At 39.7% G+C, this 16,909-nt stretch overlaps 1 protein-coding gene across 1 annotated transcript in view; it reads right to left on the bottom strand.

Moving 5' to 3' along the window:
• DDX60 (DExD/H-box helicase 60) overlaps positions 1 to 16,909 on the bottom strand; it is a 94,709-nt gene that overhangs the window by 35,009 nt on the left and 42,791 nt on the right. The window contains exons 23-28 of the mRNA XM_041739223.1: positions 11,134 to 11,238; positions 10,425 to 10,553; positions 8,989 to 9,113; positions 6,707 to 6,865; positions 3,742 to 3,889; positions 1,085 to 1,237 (exon numbers count right to left, since the gene is read on the bottom strand). Of these exons, the coding sequence (XP_041595157.1) occupies positions 1,085 to 1,237; positions 3,742 to 3,889; positions 6,707 to 6,865; positions 8,989 to 9,113; positions 10,425 to 10,553; positions 11,134 to 11,238 (819 nt within the window). The remainder of the gene's footprint in view (positions 1 to 1,084; positions 1,238 to 3,741; positions 3,890 to 6,706; positions 6,866 to 8,988; positions 9,114 to 10,424; positions 10,554 to 11,133; positions 11,239 to 16,909) is intronic.

Below are 16,909 nucleotides of genomic sequence, written 5' to 3'. Positions count from 1 at the left end.
AGTTTTTATCCAGATTAAAATATTACCTTTTGATTTTCTTCAACACATTATTCAAAATTAAGAAATACTTACCTGCAGTAGTATCCTCTCCCTCTCCCTCTCTCCTCCCTCCCTCCCCCTCCTTTGGCTCTCTCTTTCTCACTTTCTTTCTTTTTTTTTTTTTAAGATTTTATTTATTTATTCATGAGAGACACAGAGAGAAGCAGAGACCCAGGCAGAGGGAGAAGCAGACTCCATGCAGGGAGCCCGATGTGGGACTCGATCCTGGGATCCCGGGGTCACGCCCTGAGCCAAAGGCAGACACTCAACCACTGAGCAGCCTAGGCATCCCTCTTTCTCACTTTCTCACGTACACAAATATATATCAGACAAAAGAATTTGATATGGATACTTTTAAAAACTCAGGGGCTATTTTTAAATATTACTCAAGGTCTGAACTGAGATATTATATTAATTGTCCTTGTGGATTTATCCAGACTATCTGCACACACCCTCATGTAACATACTACATAAAACGTAATAAGGGCTGGCTTTCCAGCTATGTAAGGTAATCTTCGTCTTATCTGCCATCAGTGACAGGAGAGACAGCACGTAGGGGCGACTCAAATAAAAACTGCCAAGACAGGCATGAGCTCCGAGGAAGTGACACATTCTTGCTCTGACTTCAGCTATTACACTGAGAAAAGATTTGACCAAAACCCTATTATAAGTGTCCTCTAAGCTCATGAAAGGATGTCTGTAACGAAGATCACATGAACAACTGGCAAAATTCCCTAGAAATTATGAATGAAAAAGCAAGGGGTTGCTGTTGCAAGATCATAATAGGCATACTTCATTCCAGAAATATCTGGAAAAGTATCTGCTTAGGGAATATTTTAATTCATGAGAAAGAGGTAATAATGAATTTCAAACCCCCTCCCTCAATTAAATAAGATGGAAGACTATGCAGTGATATCCTGAGTTGTAAATATATATATATATATATGATATAATTAGATAAGAAAGAATTGCTATTTTCCCCTTTCATGGACATTCACTTTCATATAGACACACTTCAACTTTTAGGATGAAAAAATTTACCTACCCTAATAAATCCTTTCCTAAAAAGAATCTCAACTAACTGTTTGTCTTTGAAGCTTAAAGAGCTGTGATGATATCCAATACCCCTTCTTGCCAAAGCCTTCAGCTCTGCACCTTTTCTTGTGAATTTTACTCGATCAAACACCATCCGCAAAGTCTGAAAGAAGCAAGAATATTAGGGACTTTGATCACTTATCTAAGTTGAATTTAAATCAGAATAAAATATTTAAATGAAAGTAGCAGTCATACTATGTAATAGTTTTGTTCTGTTTTTAAAGATTTTATTTCTTATTCATGAGAGACCCAGAGAGAGGCAGAGACCCAGGCAGAGGGAGAAGCAGGCTCCATGCAGGGAGCCCGATGCCGGACTCGATCCCAGGACCTTGGGGTCACACCCTGAGCTGAAGGCAGAGGCTCAACCGCTGAGCCACCCGGGCGGCCCTTATGTAATAGTTTGACTAAATGAAGCAACTGCTTGAGATTAACTCTACGTGAGAACCAAGAACATTTTATGGCAGCAACAGTAACTACAGGAAATATTCCCAAATCCTTGAACATGCTGTCTCTGTTTCACCCCACTTTAGAGATGAAAAATAGTGACAAAACAGTAAAGAAAACACCTAGCGGAGGCATGAGTATATGACCTGTCCTAGCCTGAGTGATGTCAGCTCTCTGTGGAGCCTCAAAGTTCTCCCTGGGCAGAAAAAGACTTCTCCAGGAAGGCAGAGCTGGCTTCGTACCCTGTATGGTTGGAGAGCACTTACCTCTCACTGTAAATCAGTCATAAATGGCCTTAAACATGGCGATTCCCTAAGGAGGAAATCCACTTGTGTGGAGAGTTATATGTACAAAGATAAATACTGCGTATGAGAGAGAGAAGAAAAGAAAGGAGAAGAAAGAAAGAAAGAAAGAAAGAAAGAAAGAAAGAAAGAAAGAAGGAAAGAAAGAAGAAAGAAAGAAAGAAAGAAAGAAAGAAAGAAAGAAGAAAGGAAGGAAGGAAGGAAGGAAGGAAGGAAGAGAAAGAAGAAAGAAAGAAGAAAGAAGGAAGGAAAGCAAGAAAGAAAAAGAAAGAAAGAAAGAAAGAAAGAAAGAAAGAAAGAAAGAAAGAAAGAAAGAGAAAGAAGGAAAGAAAGAAAGAAAGAAAGAAAGAAAGAAAGAAAGAAAGAAGAAAGGAAGGAAGGAAGGAAGGAAGAGAAAGAAGAAAGAAAGAAAGAAAGAAAGAAAGAAAGAAAGAAAGAAAGAAGGAAAGCAAGAAAGAAAAAGAAAGAAAGAAAGAAAGAAAGAAAGAAAGAAGAAACAGAAAGAAGAAAAAGAAAGAAAGAAAGAAAGAAAGAAAGAAAGAAAGAAAGAGAAAGAAAGAAGGAAAGAAAGAAGAAGACAGAAAGAAAAAAAGAAAGAGGACAAAAGAAAGAAAGAAGGAAGGAAGGAAGGAAAAGAAAGAAAGAAAAAAAAAGAAAGAAGACAGAAATAAAGAAAGAAAGAAAAAAGGAAAGAAAGAAAGAAGGAAAGAAAGAAAGAGAAAGAAGGAAGAAAGAAAGAAAGAAAGAAAGAAAGAAAGAAAGAGAGAAAGAAGATGAAAGAAAGAAAGAAAAAGAAAGAAAGAAAGAAAGAAAGAAAGAAAGAAGAAGGAAGGAAAGAAAGAAAGAAAGAAAGAAGACAGAAATAAAAAAAGAGGACAAAAGAAAGAAGGAAGGAAGGAAGGAAGGAAGGAAAAGAAAGAAAGAAAAATAAAGAAAAAGAAAGAAGAAAGAAAGAAAGAAGACAGAAAGAAAAAAGAAAGAGGACAAAAGAGAGAAAGAAGGAAGGAAGGAAGGAAGGAAGGAAGGAAGGAAGGAAGGAAAAAAGAAAGAAAGAAAGAAAGAAAGAAAGAAAGAAAGAAAGAAGAAAGAAAGAAAGGAAACCCTAAGTATCCAAAAGCAAGAGATACTTCAGTTGTTTAGTCATCCATGCAATGGAATATTGAGGAGATACTCATATGATGATGTAAATTTATGCTTATTAAAAAGGAAGAGACTGTAGTTTACCAAAAAAAAAAAAAAAGTATACAGTAGAACTGTGTGTGTACATAGTCCCCAATTAAAAATGTATGAAAGGTTCATCCAAAGGGCAGTGATTCCTTCTGATTGATGCTATTGCTTTTATTATTACTAATTTGTATTTTCAACTTCATCGACCTTAAGCCTGGATTATTTTCATTTAAAAAATTTTGAGGAAAAAAATGGCATACCACTTTTTAGATATTTCAATGTCTCTTTGGTGGAATGTACTAACTATGATGTAGACAGCTTCCGATTTTAACAAATTCATTATTTAAAGAGTATTGAACCACATGTACCCAAATATTCGAATGAGGCATGTGGGATGGAAGTGTAGAATTCAGGATGTGAAAAAGCCTTTCTATGAAAGAATAAATAATAAAAGGACAGACCCGCTCCGGGATTAATGGTTAACAAGCAAGAAATAATCTATAAAGCCAGATCCTGTCCTTTCTAGATACGCTCTGTAGAGCCCTCGAGTTACACGTAGCTAGGAGGTCACACACAGAGATCTCTGTTCTGCTGGAGATCGCATTCAGTTATTACATTCAACACTGTCTACAACTGAGAGATAATGGCTGATGAGTGACGTCATTTCCCGGAGTATTTCATTCCGAGAGCTGACCTCAGCGTCTATCGCTTTTTGATTAGCATATGTGCACTCCTCAGGGATTTCCAGGTTCTTCTTTAGAATCTTGAGTAGATTATTATGTTCAGCTTCACGTACTAGCTCTTGATCCATTTTTCTGGGATTTTTCTGGCTTCTCTCATCTCTGTTCATAAAGATAAGTTTTAAGTAATAAACAGTCAGATTCAGCTACCATCGTGAGCCCAGGGCTTCCCAGACCCCCTCATCACCCAGACATTCGCTCCCACATACATCTGTACTGCTTTGATTCAGACTTCTACTGCACTTCCTCTAATGCACTCCCCTATTAGCCTCTGGGACTGGTGGTCCTTCGGTCCCTAGCCTGGGACGTTTCGCCTTGTACCCATATTTTCCTTGAATGTTCCCTTTCGTCTCTGCTGCAAGTAGCCTTCTTACCAAATCTAGTTCTCCTCAGACGACCTCTGTTGCTACAGTGGTGATCGTTTTCTCTGTCTCAGCCTTCGTGACATCAGGCTTGGAGGTAAGGTAGGTGTCTCCCTTGCTCCACATTGCCAATTTCAGGCCACTGTACCTCTCCCCTTGTGGTAAAGGCTGTGACAGCTCTGAGTTTGGTTGTTAAGCAAGGGCTTTCAGCGCCACCGTTCCCTGGAGAAGTGTCCTTAACTGACAAGAGCTTCCTAGAAATGCCTGCGAGGTTACAACCTCTCTTGGGAGAGAGGAAGAGTCTACAGCCAGTAATTGACTAATATGAGGTATAGAAATCAGCCCCCTGGGCCCAGGCTGGGACATTTTGTGATGCTCCCAGATCTCCCTATTGGACCAGGACCAGCCAATGTTCCAGAAAAACTCACATCCATGCATGTTTTCTTTGCTTTCTCTCCCTATCTTTTTTTTTTCTTCCTTCACTCTCCTACAGGTACTTCATAAGTGGAACCTTTCAATAAATCACTTACACAGATATCTCCATCTCAGGGCGTACTACTAAGGAATCTTCCCTCAGACACGGTTGCATAAACCCTGGCTGTGTCATCAGACCATATTATCCATTACCTGTCAATGTAACAGCCTTTTATACCCAGCTCACTTACTTTTCTTTAATTTTTTTTTTTTCACATTGTCTCCTAGCTGTGAATATAAGACAACTTCAAAATGATAAGAAGAGCTCAGTGGTATCCCATCACTAAGAGTTTCCACCTCCAAATAACATTACCCTTAACTCAAGGGAGAATGATGTGACTATGGAAAGGCCTGGCCCTAATGTTTGCAGACCATGGGGCAAAGTACTAATGGAGGCCCACATATTGTTGTTTAACTACCGGTTTTAAATCAAAGTAACAAACTGTCAAATAAAATATATTCTCTCCTTCTACCTTGACACATATAGTTCCATAATAATATGGAATTTAAAAGGGTGAGAATGAGCTCTGGGTGGCTATGCCTCCCAAGATCCACTGACTCCTAATATTATAGGAATAGTTACAGATAGGAGAGGGAGGGCCAGAGGGGAACCCTCCAAAACACAAGGCTCAAGATAAGATCCCCTCTTACCCTCCATATAATGGTGGTACTGAACAAGATGTTAAAACATCCTTTATATTTTTATATTTGAACTGTTGGTCACTAATCCATTTGGAAATGATGGCTCCCAGTGTCCTGAAGAAAGGTCGCCTAGAGATCAGCTCCTGAAAAGGCTTATACTACCGATGCTGTCCCTGTCTGGGCTCTTCACCTCCCACTACTTCCAAGAAAACATCACAATAAGCAGAGGGAAGATAAGAAAGGTCAGCAGCAAAGTACAGCTTGCTCTAGAGCTTGAGAAATCTGACTCAGAGAAGTTCTAAAAGCTGTGTCTACTTTGAAAAACATATCGGAGTTTGATTGCTCGGAATCATTTAAAAATATCTTACCTTCCAAGCAATATGCTGAGCATTGCGGATAAAAAGAGGAAAATATTGATAATGTAGAAAAAAGAAAGACAAGTGAAAAATAACAGTAATGCATCATAATAATTGATCTACTAAACACTGAAAGCGTAACAAGAACACAGGAAAAAAAAGATTACTAAATTTAGGGAATTACAGTAAGATTCAGAGGAGAGAGCAAAATTATGAGTGTAAGCTTTGGGGACAATCAGAAAAGAGTGCACTTAAGGCAGATGGGCCAGATCATGTGCAAACATAGAGGTAGAAGAACAGGTCATGTAAGGAGAATCGTCATGCTGAATATGGGTAGAGGGGAGTGGTAGGGAGTAAAATGGGAAAAGTCATGGCAAAGCCCCAAACCTGTTGGCATACAGCAACAGCCAAAATGAGAAGAAAGAATACTGAACATGGAATAATTTAATCAATCAGAGCAACTGTTAGCTACGCTGGAGAGTAGTGAACCCCCAGGCTCTGGAGTCTAAAAAGAAGACCCCTGCAGTCATTCAAGGAAGACTCATAATGAGCATCTACCCCGGGTGGCAACTACAGAAGGAGGCAATTACGAGGAGACCATGAACTCCAAGGACCAGAGCTGTCAGGATTCTACATGAGAACAGCAGGGAAGAGGAGTCAAAAGCAAAGTTCTCAACCATAAAACTGACATTGCTGTCAGTTCTCAAATCCCTCAGATGTTCTCGTAGGTGACCGTGATGCTAAATCCCTGTTGTGATCCAAGACACGACGCCTTCCGACCTTGTTCTGAGGACTGACCCAGAGCTGGAGGCGCGACTATGGCAGGTAATAACCCCCCACGCTCACAGGCTGTGGTCCCGCCGCCCAGGAGCCCTGAAAGACACTCGTCTATGCAGCTAAGGTATATGCATATGATTAGCATCACCACCAGTCTTTACCCCATTCTCCCACCCAAACTTACACAATTTGCAAAGAAGTCCAGGCAGTTACTAGAACTTCTTTGTAGCACATTCAATGCATCTTTCTGACTGGACTTGTGAAGTACTTTGACCTTTAACCACTAATTCATTTCGTTAAATACTTACATGGTCTTTTGTCTCTCGATGGATTTTTTGATTTTTCGAATTTTGTTAATCACGTCATGGGCCTCTTTATCAGCTCTGGGAGGCCTTTTTATTGCTTGCTTTCGCACCAGGAAATTCCTCAAGCTTGCAGCCCTTCCTTCTACATCGTCTAAGTTGAATCTACGAATAAATGAAGACCGCTTACCTTGGAAACCATTTCATCAATAAAATCTAAATCATATTTCCATCTACTGTTCACATCCTGACATATACCTGGTGAGTTCTTAATATCCACCTTTAGGAGTTTTATCCCGAATAGGCACACAGGGTGCCTGGGTCTGCAGACTCCTTATTAATTACCTTCTATTTTTTTTTAATAAATTAATTTTTTATTGGTGCTCAATTTACCAACATACAGAATAACACCCAGTGCTCATCCTGTCAAGTGCCCCCCTCAGTGCCCGTCACCCATTCACCCCCACCCCCCGCCCTCCTCCCCTTCCACCACCCCTAGTTCGTTTCCCCGAGTTAGGGGTCTTTTTCTTCTCTGGAACCAGTAAGCTCCCCTCCTTGCTGCAGACCTTACCCCGAGGCAACAACCAGAGCCCATGGAGATTTTTCCTGTAAATGTACTCAGATACTCCACAGGTAAAGGAGAGAGAACAATGGATTTTCCCTATTTACGTACAGAAAAGAGATCGCTCCTTCCCCAAAACAAGATGAGAAAAAGAAGTTTAAAAACAAAAAAATATATATGCTCTTCTGCTGATTTGTGTTATTGTTGTAGTTGCTCTTGTATTAATTCCACTCATCTTGAGGTCAAAGGCCTTAGCATTATATAAAAATATGTAAGTTCAGATTTCACAAATCTTTTGTGAATTTTAGGGATTCCTTTGTGGTTTTTTTTCATTTTACTGAAATCTAATTGACTTGTAACATTCTATAATTTTAAGGTATACAACACGATATATTTGATACATATGTGCACCACAAAGTGATTACCAATACAACATTAGTTAACACATCCATCACCTCCGCGTAGTTGCCTTTTGTGTATTAGTGTGAAAAGATTTAAGATCTACTCTTTTACTAACTTTGAAGTAGATAGTACAGTATTCTGGGTCAGCAGACTCCAGTCTACTGCTTTCTAAAGAATTGTGCTTCTTTCTAACTAAAATATGTAGCCATGCTCTAAAGTAAAGTAGGTGAGCTGTGTAATTTTTGGTACAAGTTACACAGTTTTGGTACAACTACCAAAAGTTCAGAAATTTTTTTCCTTGTGCCAACAAAAAAAAAGGTAAAAGGATTGCTATCTCCAAAAGTTCCAAACACAGCCATACGTCCAATTACCATCATTATTTTAAATATACATCACAAATAATGACCCCCTACTACATGTCTGTTACATATAAACAAGTTTCATTAAACTTTGCCAGCTGAGCAAAATTATGTAGCTTTATTGGTTGATCGATTGATTGATTGATTTATATCTGTAGCCTGTTTAAGCTTCTATGGCTGAAAGTAGTTTGAAATTGTCTAAAGTAAAAAAAGCATTTTATTCTGATCCCAAACTATGTGATCAAAGTTAATCCAGGATATAGTGTTACCTATGTAGTGATTTTATTTAGGTATAATTAAGGTATATAATATATATATAATATATATACCTTAATTATATATAATCATATATAATTATATATAATATATAATATATACACCTTAATTATAAATATAATATAGATATTTATACATATTTATATATAGGTATATTTAAGTATATAATTTATACCTCACCCAAACTGGATGATTACATTCAATTTTAAGCTATTTTCACGCTATAGCATATATATGTTAGCAAGATTGTGTCTCTAAGTTACAGTTCTCTTAACTTTAAATTAAAAACAATAAAATATACCACTAACAAATACGCTAGCATGTTGTAAGGATACTCTAATTCTACGTGGGATACTTGTGTGTGTTAACATTCAATTTATTTTGCCAAGAATCTCATTATTTACTGGAAATTTACAAGACCTAAATAAAAATATAATAGTTTGTAGTACGAAGATAACCAAAAAAAATAGAGTAGGAAACTATTTAAAGATGGTAATTTGTAATAGCACCAGTAAAAATATTTTTTTTAAGAACTGAACTAGGAAGGTATATCTTTTAAATATGCTTTCTGATAAGTGAACACCAGAAATAGTTATGAATACTTTATTACAACAGTGAATTTGTGTAATTTTCCTCAACAGAATAAGCTTGATTCAAATTACAAACAAAAACAAATTAAAATGACTTACAAAAAAAACAATGCTGGTAACTTTTCCATTTTCCTTAGCTTTTCAACGAGAAGTGGAAACATGCCGACTGTGTTTTCTGAACTAAAAACTGAATCAGGACAAAGATTCTTCAGAACTGTTTTGGCCTGTAGCAATGAATAAAAATTCACTAGTTTTGAATTCTGCATAATAAAGAAAGGAACTACCACTTTCAGCTAAAATATTTTCATAGTTGTCTAGTCTGTGTTTCTGTGCTTCTTTAAGATAAAATAGAATAACAAAATAATTATGAAAATGTAAACTTTTGTAGAGAATGACCAAAGATATATGCAAATCAATGCACCAAAGAACAACAAAAAGACTAGTCTATATACATGCACACATATATGCAACTTAACATGCAATCATGTAAGGCAACACAAATCAGGCCGAAAGAGCTCGCTCAGTAAATGATGCCGGTGCCACTACTGCAAAAGGTGCGGTAAATCAGTTTCTCTCCATGCCGTGTATAAAAACCGTGTATACACTTTCAGATATGTTTTGAATGCTTTTAAATGACAAAAATAAATGGAAGGAAATGTAAATTAATTATGCTTCTGAGTGGAAAGAGATTTCCTAAATTAAAATGTAATGGGAAAAAACCTCAAATGGGAAAAGTCTAGCACATGTCACTCACCAGAAATGAGAAACCTCAATGTGTGACAACAAAACAAACTTCAAAATATAAAGACCATCATCAACTTACTTAACATAAATATGCAAAATTTATGACTCCAGGTTAAGGTTCTAAGACACCAATAGTTCCTACAAATTGAAATAAAAATCATAAAATGAAATTTAAAAAAAATCCCTTCGGGCGCCTGGGTGGCTCCGTAGGCTAAGTGTCTGCCCCCAGCTCAGGCCATGATCCCGGGGTCTCGGGACCAAGCCCGGCACGGAGCTCCCTGCTCAGTGGTGAGTCTGCTGCTCTTTCTCTCTCTCCCTCTGCTCCTTGCCACTGCTCGTTCTCCTCCTATCTCTCAGGTAAATAAAACATTTTTTTAAAAAGAAAGAAAGAAAGAAAAGGGGAAGACAAAAAGATCCCAAGACAAACATGACAAAGGAGTAAAGAGTGCTTCGGAGCTACCACTACTGTGATTTCAGTCTCTCTGCTGTCAAGGCACCAGCACTGACTGCGGATGCCGGCGCCCCTGTTCTGGTCCCATTATTGAAGGTGGCTTCTGCTGCACGCTTCGGAAAGCCAGAGGATTAAGCAAAGAGCAATTTCCTCTTCCCCCTTCTATCCTATCTCAAAATTCCTAGACCTCCAGTTCAACATAAAACCCTAAAGTGAACATTGAAGACTAAACCAATAGCAGTAATGATGATGATGATGATGGCGATGGCAACGTAAGTCAAGAAAACAAAGAACATAGGGTTTTGCCAAAAAAAAAAAAAAAAAAAAAAGTGAAAATTACCTCCTCGGCATGGCCATTTTTAACCCAACTGGTTAATTCTGCCTTTAAGCTCTCTTCGTATTTTCTGGCATCCAACTTTCTAATGACTATTTTATCCTTAAAATGAATGAATTTCTCCGGATCCAACTCCTTGAAAAGAAATGCCACAGAATCAAACAAAAAAACATGCAAGAAAATCCAAAGATGTTTCTCAATTATGCATTTAATTAACAGAATTACAAGCTCCTTGAGAGTACAGATTACTGAAGGTCTTAATCTTATTACTGAAGGTCCTGCCCCCCCAAGTTTCCCAGACGAAACCTAATAGGATGAATGAACTCTTCAAAGGAAGAATGCAGAGCAAAACCACGCAGAAGATGAAAACAGACAGCACGTAGGGCCTAAGGAGGGAAGGGCAGTGCGATGAGAGAATAAAGGAATATGAATCCAAGATGTAAAAGGAGACTAAAATATTCTAACATCCCAGAAATTGAAAAAAAGAAATATTTTCAGGGATTCCGTGGCATTTTACCCCACTAAAGTGAAACACAAAATATTAGCAAGAAGAATGTCTGAGAAGGGGTCATTTTATTTCGGAAAAAATCGATCAATAATTTTAGAAGATGAGAGGCACAGGATCAGAAGGGGTGAGACTTTATCCTTCTGAACAACGATGTCACCATCCACTATAATAAAACTAATTCTAATTAAATGTGTAATTATTACGTACCTGGGCCCTGGGCCAGCTCTCCCAAAACTGAAGCATGGTATCATAAAGCTGGACCGTTTCTCGAGGGGAAAGGGTCAGGTCACGAGGGAATCCGTACTTTTCGATCTAAATTTAAAATAAAATTTAAGAGTTTCATATCCTTTCATATTATCTCATGTTCTGTGATTTGTACCGTGAACCAGTGTGACCTCTTGGCCCGGGAGAGCCTCTGTTCAGGGACTAAAACCTTATCTCGTTTTTGAAACAGGAACCAGGAATATTGAAGTGGGGAAGACCCAGGATTGAGAACAGGACTGCTGGGTGTGTGCCCTTGGGAAAAACTGTCCCCCCCCCCCCCCCCGGGGCACCTGCAGGCGGTGGGTTAAGGTTGCCCCGGGCTGGGGTCGGGCTCCCAGGGCCCGGGAGGGGGGCCTGCTTCTCCCTCCCCTCCCTGCCTCTGCGCTCTCTCCCAATCTCTGTTGCTATCTCTTGCCTCTCAAATAAATAAATGAAATCTAAAAAAAAAAAAAAAGAGAGAGACACTGAAAAAGATATTTTCCTAGCCACTGACATAATGCACTCAGAAAACCAATAAATCATCAACTTCAAGCACATCTTCCAATCCTAATCTTTGGAAAACAACTTGTGTAAGTTTCCTGATACTCCCCCAACTGGCTAACAAAGACCCCTGGCGCTTACTTTTCAAGTGCGACACAATCTGCCTTTGGCCCCAATTTGCAGCTCCAAGACCCCAGATGAATAACCTCTTTCGGCTCCTGTTCTTCCCTTTTCCTCAGTCAGCAGCCTCAAAGTCACTACCAGGAGCCCAAAGACACTGAAAACAGCACTAAACTAAAACGTTCAAAGGGTGATAAGTGCTGACTATAAACAAAACACTAAGCAAGAGCTTGACTGATTTTGTAAAAAAAAAAAAAAAAATCCACCAAAAGTGTTTGCATTATTTCCTAAAACGTTTTAATTGGGCTCATTCTCTATAAACTGCCTCTGCACGTCCAATCGGAGTGGCGGAAGCTAAAAGATGGGAGGGCTGCGTAGGCAAGAAAGCACAACCTGTTCCCCGTAGCTGAAAAGGGTTTAATTATGAATATGGTCCTTGTTTCCGAGTACCAACCCAGGCTAAAAAGGGCCAAACCTAATTTTCTTAAGTTCTGAGAAAGGAGCTGGGCCGACTTCAAGACTAAGATGCGGGGATCGCCTCTGAGACACTCAGGAAAGCTTCCTTCCCAGGTCAGTCACTTGGTTCTGCTCTAAGCCTTTCTGATACGCGTGTCATTAATTTTTCCACAAGCATTTTAAGGTATAAATTAAACACTCCCGTTCCCCCAAAAATTTGCACTGTGGGATTTTTTTTAGTGGTTTCAACCGCTGTTGCTACAAATCAATTGCCTGGCAAGCCCTGATCCCTGAAAGGTTAATAGGTCATCTTTAAAAGAAAGCAGGGGGGGGGGGGGGGGGGGGGGGGGGTGTCTATTCAATGGGCTTCTTAAAGGTTTGTCATCGGAAATGGTAAGTCTTAAAGAAGGGACCATCCTATACAGATTTCTCCACATCTTTTCACAGCAGGACACCCGTTTTAGCAAATAGCTGTGAAGTTAAGGAACTCAGGTTTGGAAATTCTGCACTGAGGAAGCCACACCAAACACAAGGCCGAAGCCTCACCAAACACAAGGCCGTTGGGCAAGAAAACTGCTTGGTAGGATGCAGACGACAGCAGAGCCTGAATCAGAAAATCCCGTTCTATTTCCTCCTCTAGATGACTCCTCATCTATAATACAGGAAATAAAATATCTGTACTTCCACCTTATAAACCGGTAAAACCAAACAAGATAAACATGACAGGATGATTTTTAAATTTGAAAGACTAGTAGGTAAGGAAGTCCTGAAGGTCTAATGCCCAGTACAGCGTTTACGGACGATGCTGTAACACAAACATCAAATACGCTGAGACTGGATCTAATTATCGCCACCACCAAAAAATAACAATAATGGAAATAACTGTGGGAGACAGAGGCGCTGGCTGGGGCTGCCCTGCCAATCGCAGTGCAATATATACTATGCGTGGGTCAAAGGAGCATGTTGTATCCCGTCCTCCTTTACACTGTCACGTGCCCAATAGATTTGTTGAAAAGTCAATTCGCCTTTGAATTACGCTTGTAAAAAAAAAAAAAAAAAAAAAAAACTAAGGTGCAGATCATTGCCTGGAATGGGCTGCGTGATGCCAACACAGTAACGGGATACGTGATTTTGGATCCTGAGCGTTCTGTTCTCTAATTATTACGACTTGGAAGTGGTGACTCATTTGGCCTAAGAAACAGGTATGTACGATCAACCCGAAAATTATCACCGTTTTTACGATAGAAGTCTTATTTCTGTCACTAGAATGCTTGTGATCTCTATTTTTTTTTTTTGCTTCTGATTTCTTAAGGCTCTTAACCTTTTATCAAAGGCTGAGTTTCTTCGTTTCTAAAATGTACAACTCTGCCTACGCCATAGACTCGTCGTAAGAATCGAGTTAGATTAAAAAAGAAGAAGAAGAAAAAGAAGAAGAAGAAGAAAAGAAGAAGAAGAAGAAGAAGAAGAAGAAGAAGAAGAAGAAGAAGAAGAAGAAGAAGAAGAAGAAGAAGAAGAAGAAGAAGAAGAAGAAGAAGAAGAAGAAGAAGAAGAAGAAGAAGAAGAAGTTAGGTGATGGATGTAATAGGTCTAGGGAGACACCCGGCACCTGGTTGGCCCCTCAACTGTCAGTGACCACCTTACAAGGCTGACTGGTGAAAGCGGTTTAATGACTCTGGCTAAGAGCTGGGATTCAATCCAGTTGTTCTCCGCTAGAGTCACTAATGACCTGGCAAAGCCCGAGCCAGCCGAGGTGGAAAAGGATGGGAAATAGGAGGTCACAGATCCGTACCATCCTTCATGTGCAGGCACTACAGCATTGTGCTACGATGCTGTTCTGCAGACCACATTGTCCCTAAGGCCACAGGCGATGGCAAGAATTGATATGCACTGAGCAGAAAGAGGCGATGGTTCTTTCAAGGACCTCCTGGGACTGACATCTCTCCGTGATGAGCAGCCGCTCCCCCCGGGCGTGGTATTGGTTGCAAAGGCCGGTCGGGCTCTTCCAGAAAGAAGCCTCATGTGGATAGAGGCGTAATCCTTCCCCTCAGCTGGATTAACAAGTTTACCCATCCTGCTCCATCCCTTCCCATCAGAAACTACCTCTAGGATGGAGCTCTAGGGGCAGCGATCAAGGTGGATGTTTCTCTTCTTTACGTTGCCACAATCTATCAAGCTTTTTCTGGCCGATCAGTTCTTTCATACTGATCTGCGGTACGGCACACAACATCAGGAATAGTAAGTCTACTCCTTTGGGAAGGTCTGCCCACTCCGTATGGCTGCTGCTAGAGGGGACACACTACATAAACACGTGCCACACAAACAGCTACCAGAACACACTTAATAATGCCCAAGCCTTTGAGGTCACCCTCCATTCCTGCTGCAAAAGTCCAGAAGTCCTAAGGAGACTCTACAACAATGTGACCTTCGCAGAAGTCATAGCAGGTCAGAGCACACTGCAGCAGTTCTGCTGCGTCCACTTTGTCCTGAAAATACAGGAAAGGCACTTGGACCAACATGCCAGTCGTGCTAGGTACTCCAAGCCCACTACCCTCATTGCTACTTAAAGATAACAGGCCTGAGGCACCTGCGGGGCTCAGGGGCTGAGCGTCTGCCTTCAGCCCAGGGCGTGATCCTGGAGACCAGGGATCAAGTCCCGCATCGGGCTCCCTGCGTGGAGCCTGCTTCTCCGTCTGCCTGTGTCTCTGCCTCTCTCTCTGTGTCTCTCATGAATAAATAAAATCTTTAAAAAAAAAAAAGAGAGAGATAACCTGCCTGGAACCATCCTATGCAAAATAAATATATATATTTTAAATACTACGCTGCTCTAAAAATGCCAGGTGACTATGGGGAAAGAAAAAAAGAAACAGAGAACAGAGAAAGAAAGAGACAGAAAAAGAAGTCTATTATTTATGTGTGGGTTATTATCTATATTCTAAGTTTGGGATGTGAGGTCACAGGAGTTTTGTCCATATTTTAGTGTTATTTAGTTTGAATTGGGCCATTGCCACACAAAAGAGAAACTTTTGTAATAAAGTCTTAGAAAATCACCATTCACACCAAAAGAAGTCATTCAGTTGCTCTTTAGAAGCCATTGCATCAGCCCAAAGGCTATAAAGTGGTTCTCACTCATTCACTCCTTCAAGAGTGCGGTGACCACAGGGTGAGCTCTGGAGTCTCCCTTGACTGTATCCTGGCCCCACTACTTACTTGTGGTGCAATAAGGAGTTGGGTAAGTGCTCTAAGCCTCACCTTCCTTGTTTCTAAAACGGGAATATTAACAGGACATCCATCCTCAAACTTTTGTGATGTTAAAAGGGACAAAATGCATAAAATTCTTAGAACACAAAGTAAATGCTTAATTTAAGTTGGCTGTCTTTACTCAACATACATTGATTTTTTTTTTCTAACAGGCTTTAAAAATAACCTTTTATTTGAAAATGTAGAATTATCAAAACTAAGAAAGTAACATTGGTACAATATGATGAACTAACCTATATACTTTATTCAGATATTATTAACTATTCTATTATGTCATTTTATATCATTTGATCCAAGCCAGGATTCTGCATTGTATCTAGATGGCATGTCCCTTGAATATCTCAACATACATCGATTAATCATCTTTTTTATAGACACAGTTTTTTGGGAACTCATAAGAATTCAAATTTGTCTTCAAGGAGTTATTCTAGTGAGATAAAGGAGATAGCAACCAGCAGGAAGCTGATCATAATTGGTGTCATGCAGGAAATTACAGGCAAGGTACTATGGAGAGAAGGTTGCGCCCAGCTTAGGACGTCACAGAAGGACTCTGAAGATGTTTCACACTAGAAGATTCATAAAAGATGAACAGGACCTGAACAACCGGCACTTGGCATCTCTGGTGAAATACCCCAGGAACAAAAGGCATCGAGGGCCTCCAGATCTGGGGGCCGGTCAGAGAAGACCTAGGAGGCCAAGCCAAGGAGCCGTGCAATTAGTCACGTCCATCGGAGGAGCCATTAAAGCATGGCGAGATCATAATTATGTTTTAGGAGGTTTACCTGACAACAGAATTTGGAATGTTTCCTGCTCGCTAGGTTTTGAAAGGAAGGGAAACTAAAGGATTATCACTTTGAGAGGCAATGAGAGCTTGAATGGGGCGTTCCTAAGAACAGGATGAGAAAGAAAGATAATTATGCAAGGAAGACTAAGAACTCTTCCTCCACAGGCACCCTGATGCCCCAAATAATATCCTAAGACCTCCACTTTATTGACTCACACCAAAAAATCATGTAATTGCTGTTACTGAAATGTCTTTTCCTTATTTGACCTGACTTGCAAGGATCAGATTCTCACATGTACTAGTAGCCGTCCGTACATAGTTGTGCGCTAAGGGTTAGCGTCACCAGGGTGGACAGAGGGATGTGGATGCTGAGAATTAAAAATGGACAAAGATAATGTACAAGAATAAGTAAAATTAACCAAAAAAAAAAAGCACTTCAGGTTAAAAATTTTAGTCATTTTCAAGCTTTGTGGTTCTAGACACCACTGAGGTTTCATTGATGACCACATCATTTTTATTACTTTTAAAAAACTGAAGTTAGTAAATATTATTTAACCCTGAGAAAGGAGGATCCCCTGCCATTTGAAACAACATGGATGCATCTTGAACACGTTACGCTAA

The sequence above is a fragment of the Vulpes lagopus genome, chromosome 23 (assembly GCF_018345385.1).
Source record: "Vulpes lagopus strain Blue_001 chromosome 23, ASM1834538v1, whole genome shotgun sequence".
NCBI classification, from domain to species: domain Eukaryota; kingdom Metazoa; phylum Chordata; class Mammalia; order Carnivora; family Canidae; genus Vulpes; species Vulpes lagopus.
The sequence above is the reverse complement of the archived record's forward strand: the minus strand, read 5'-3'. Positions and strand labels throughout refer to the sequence as shown.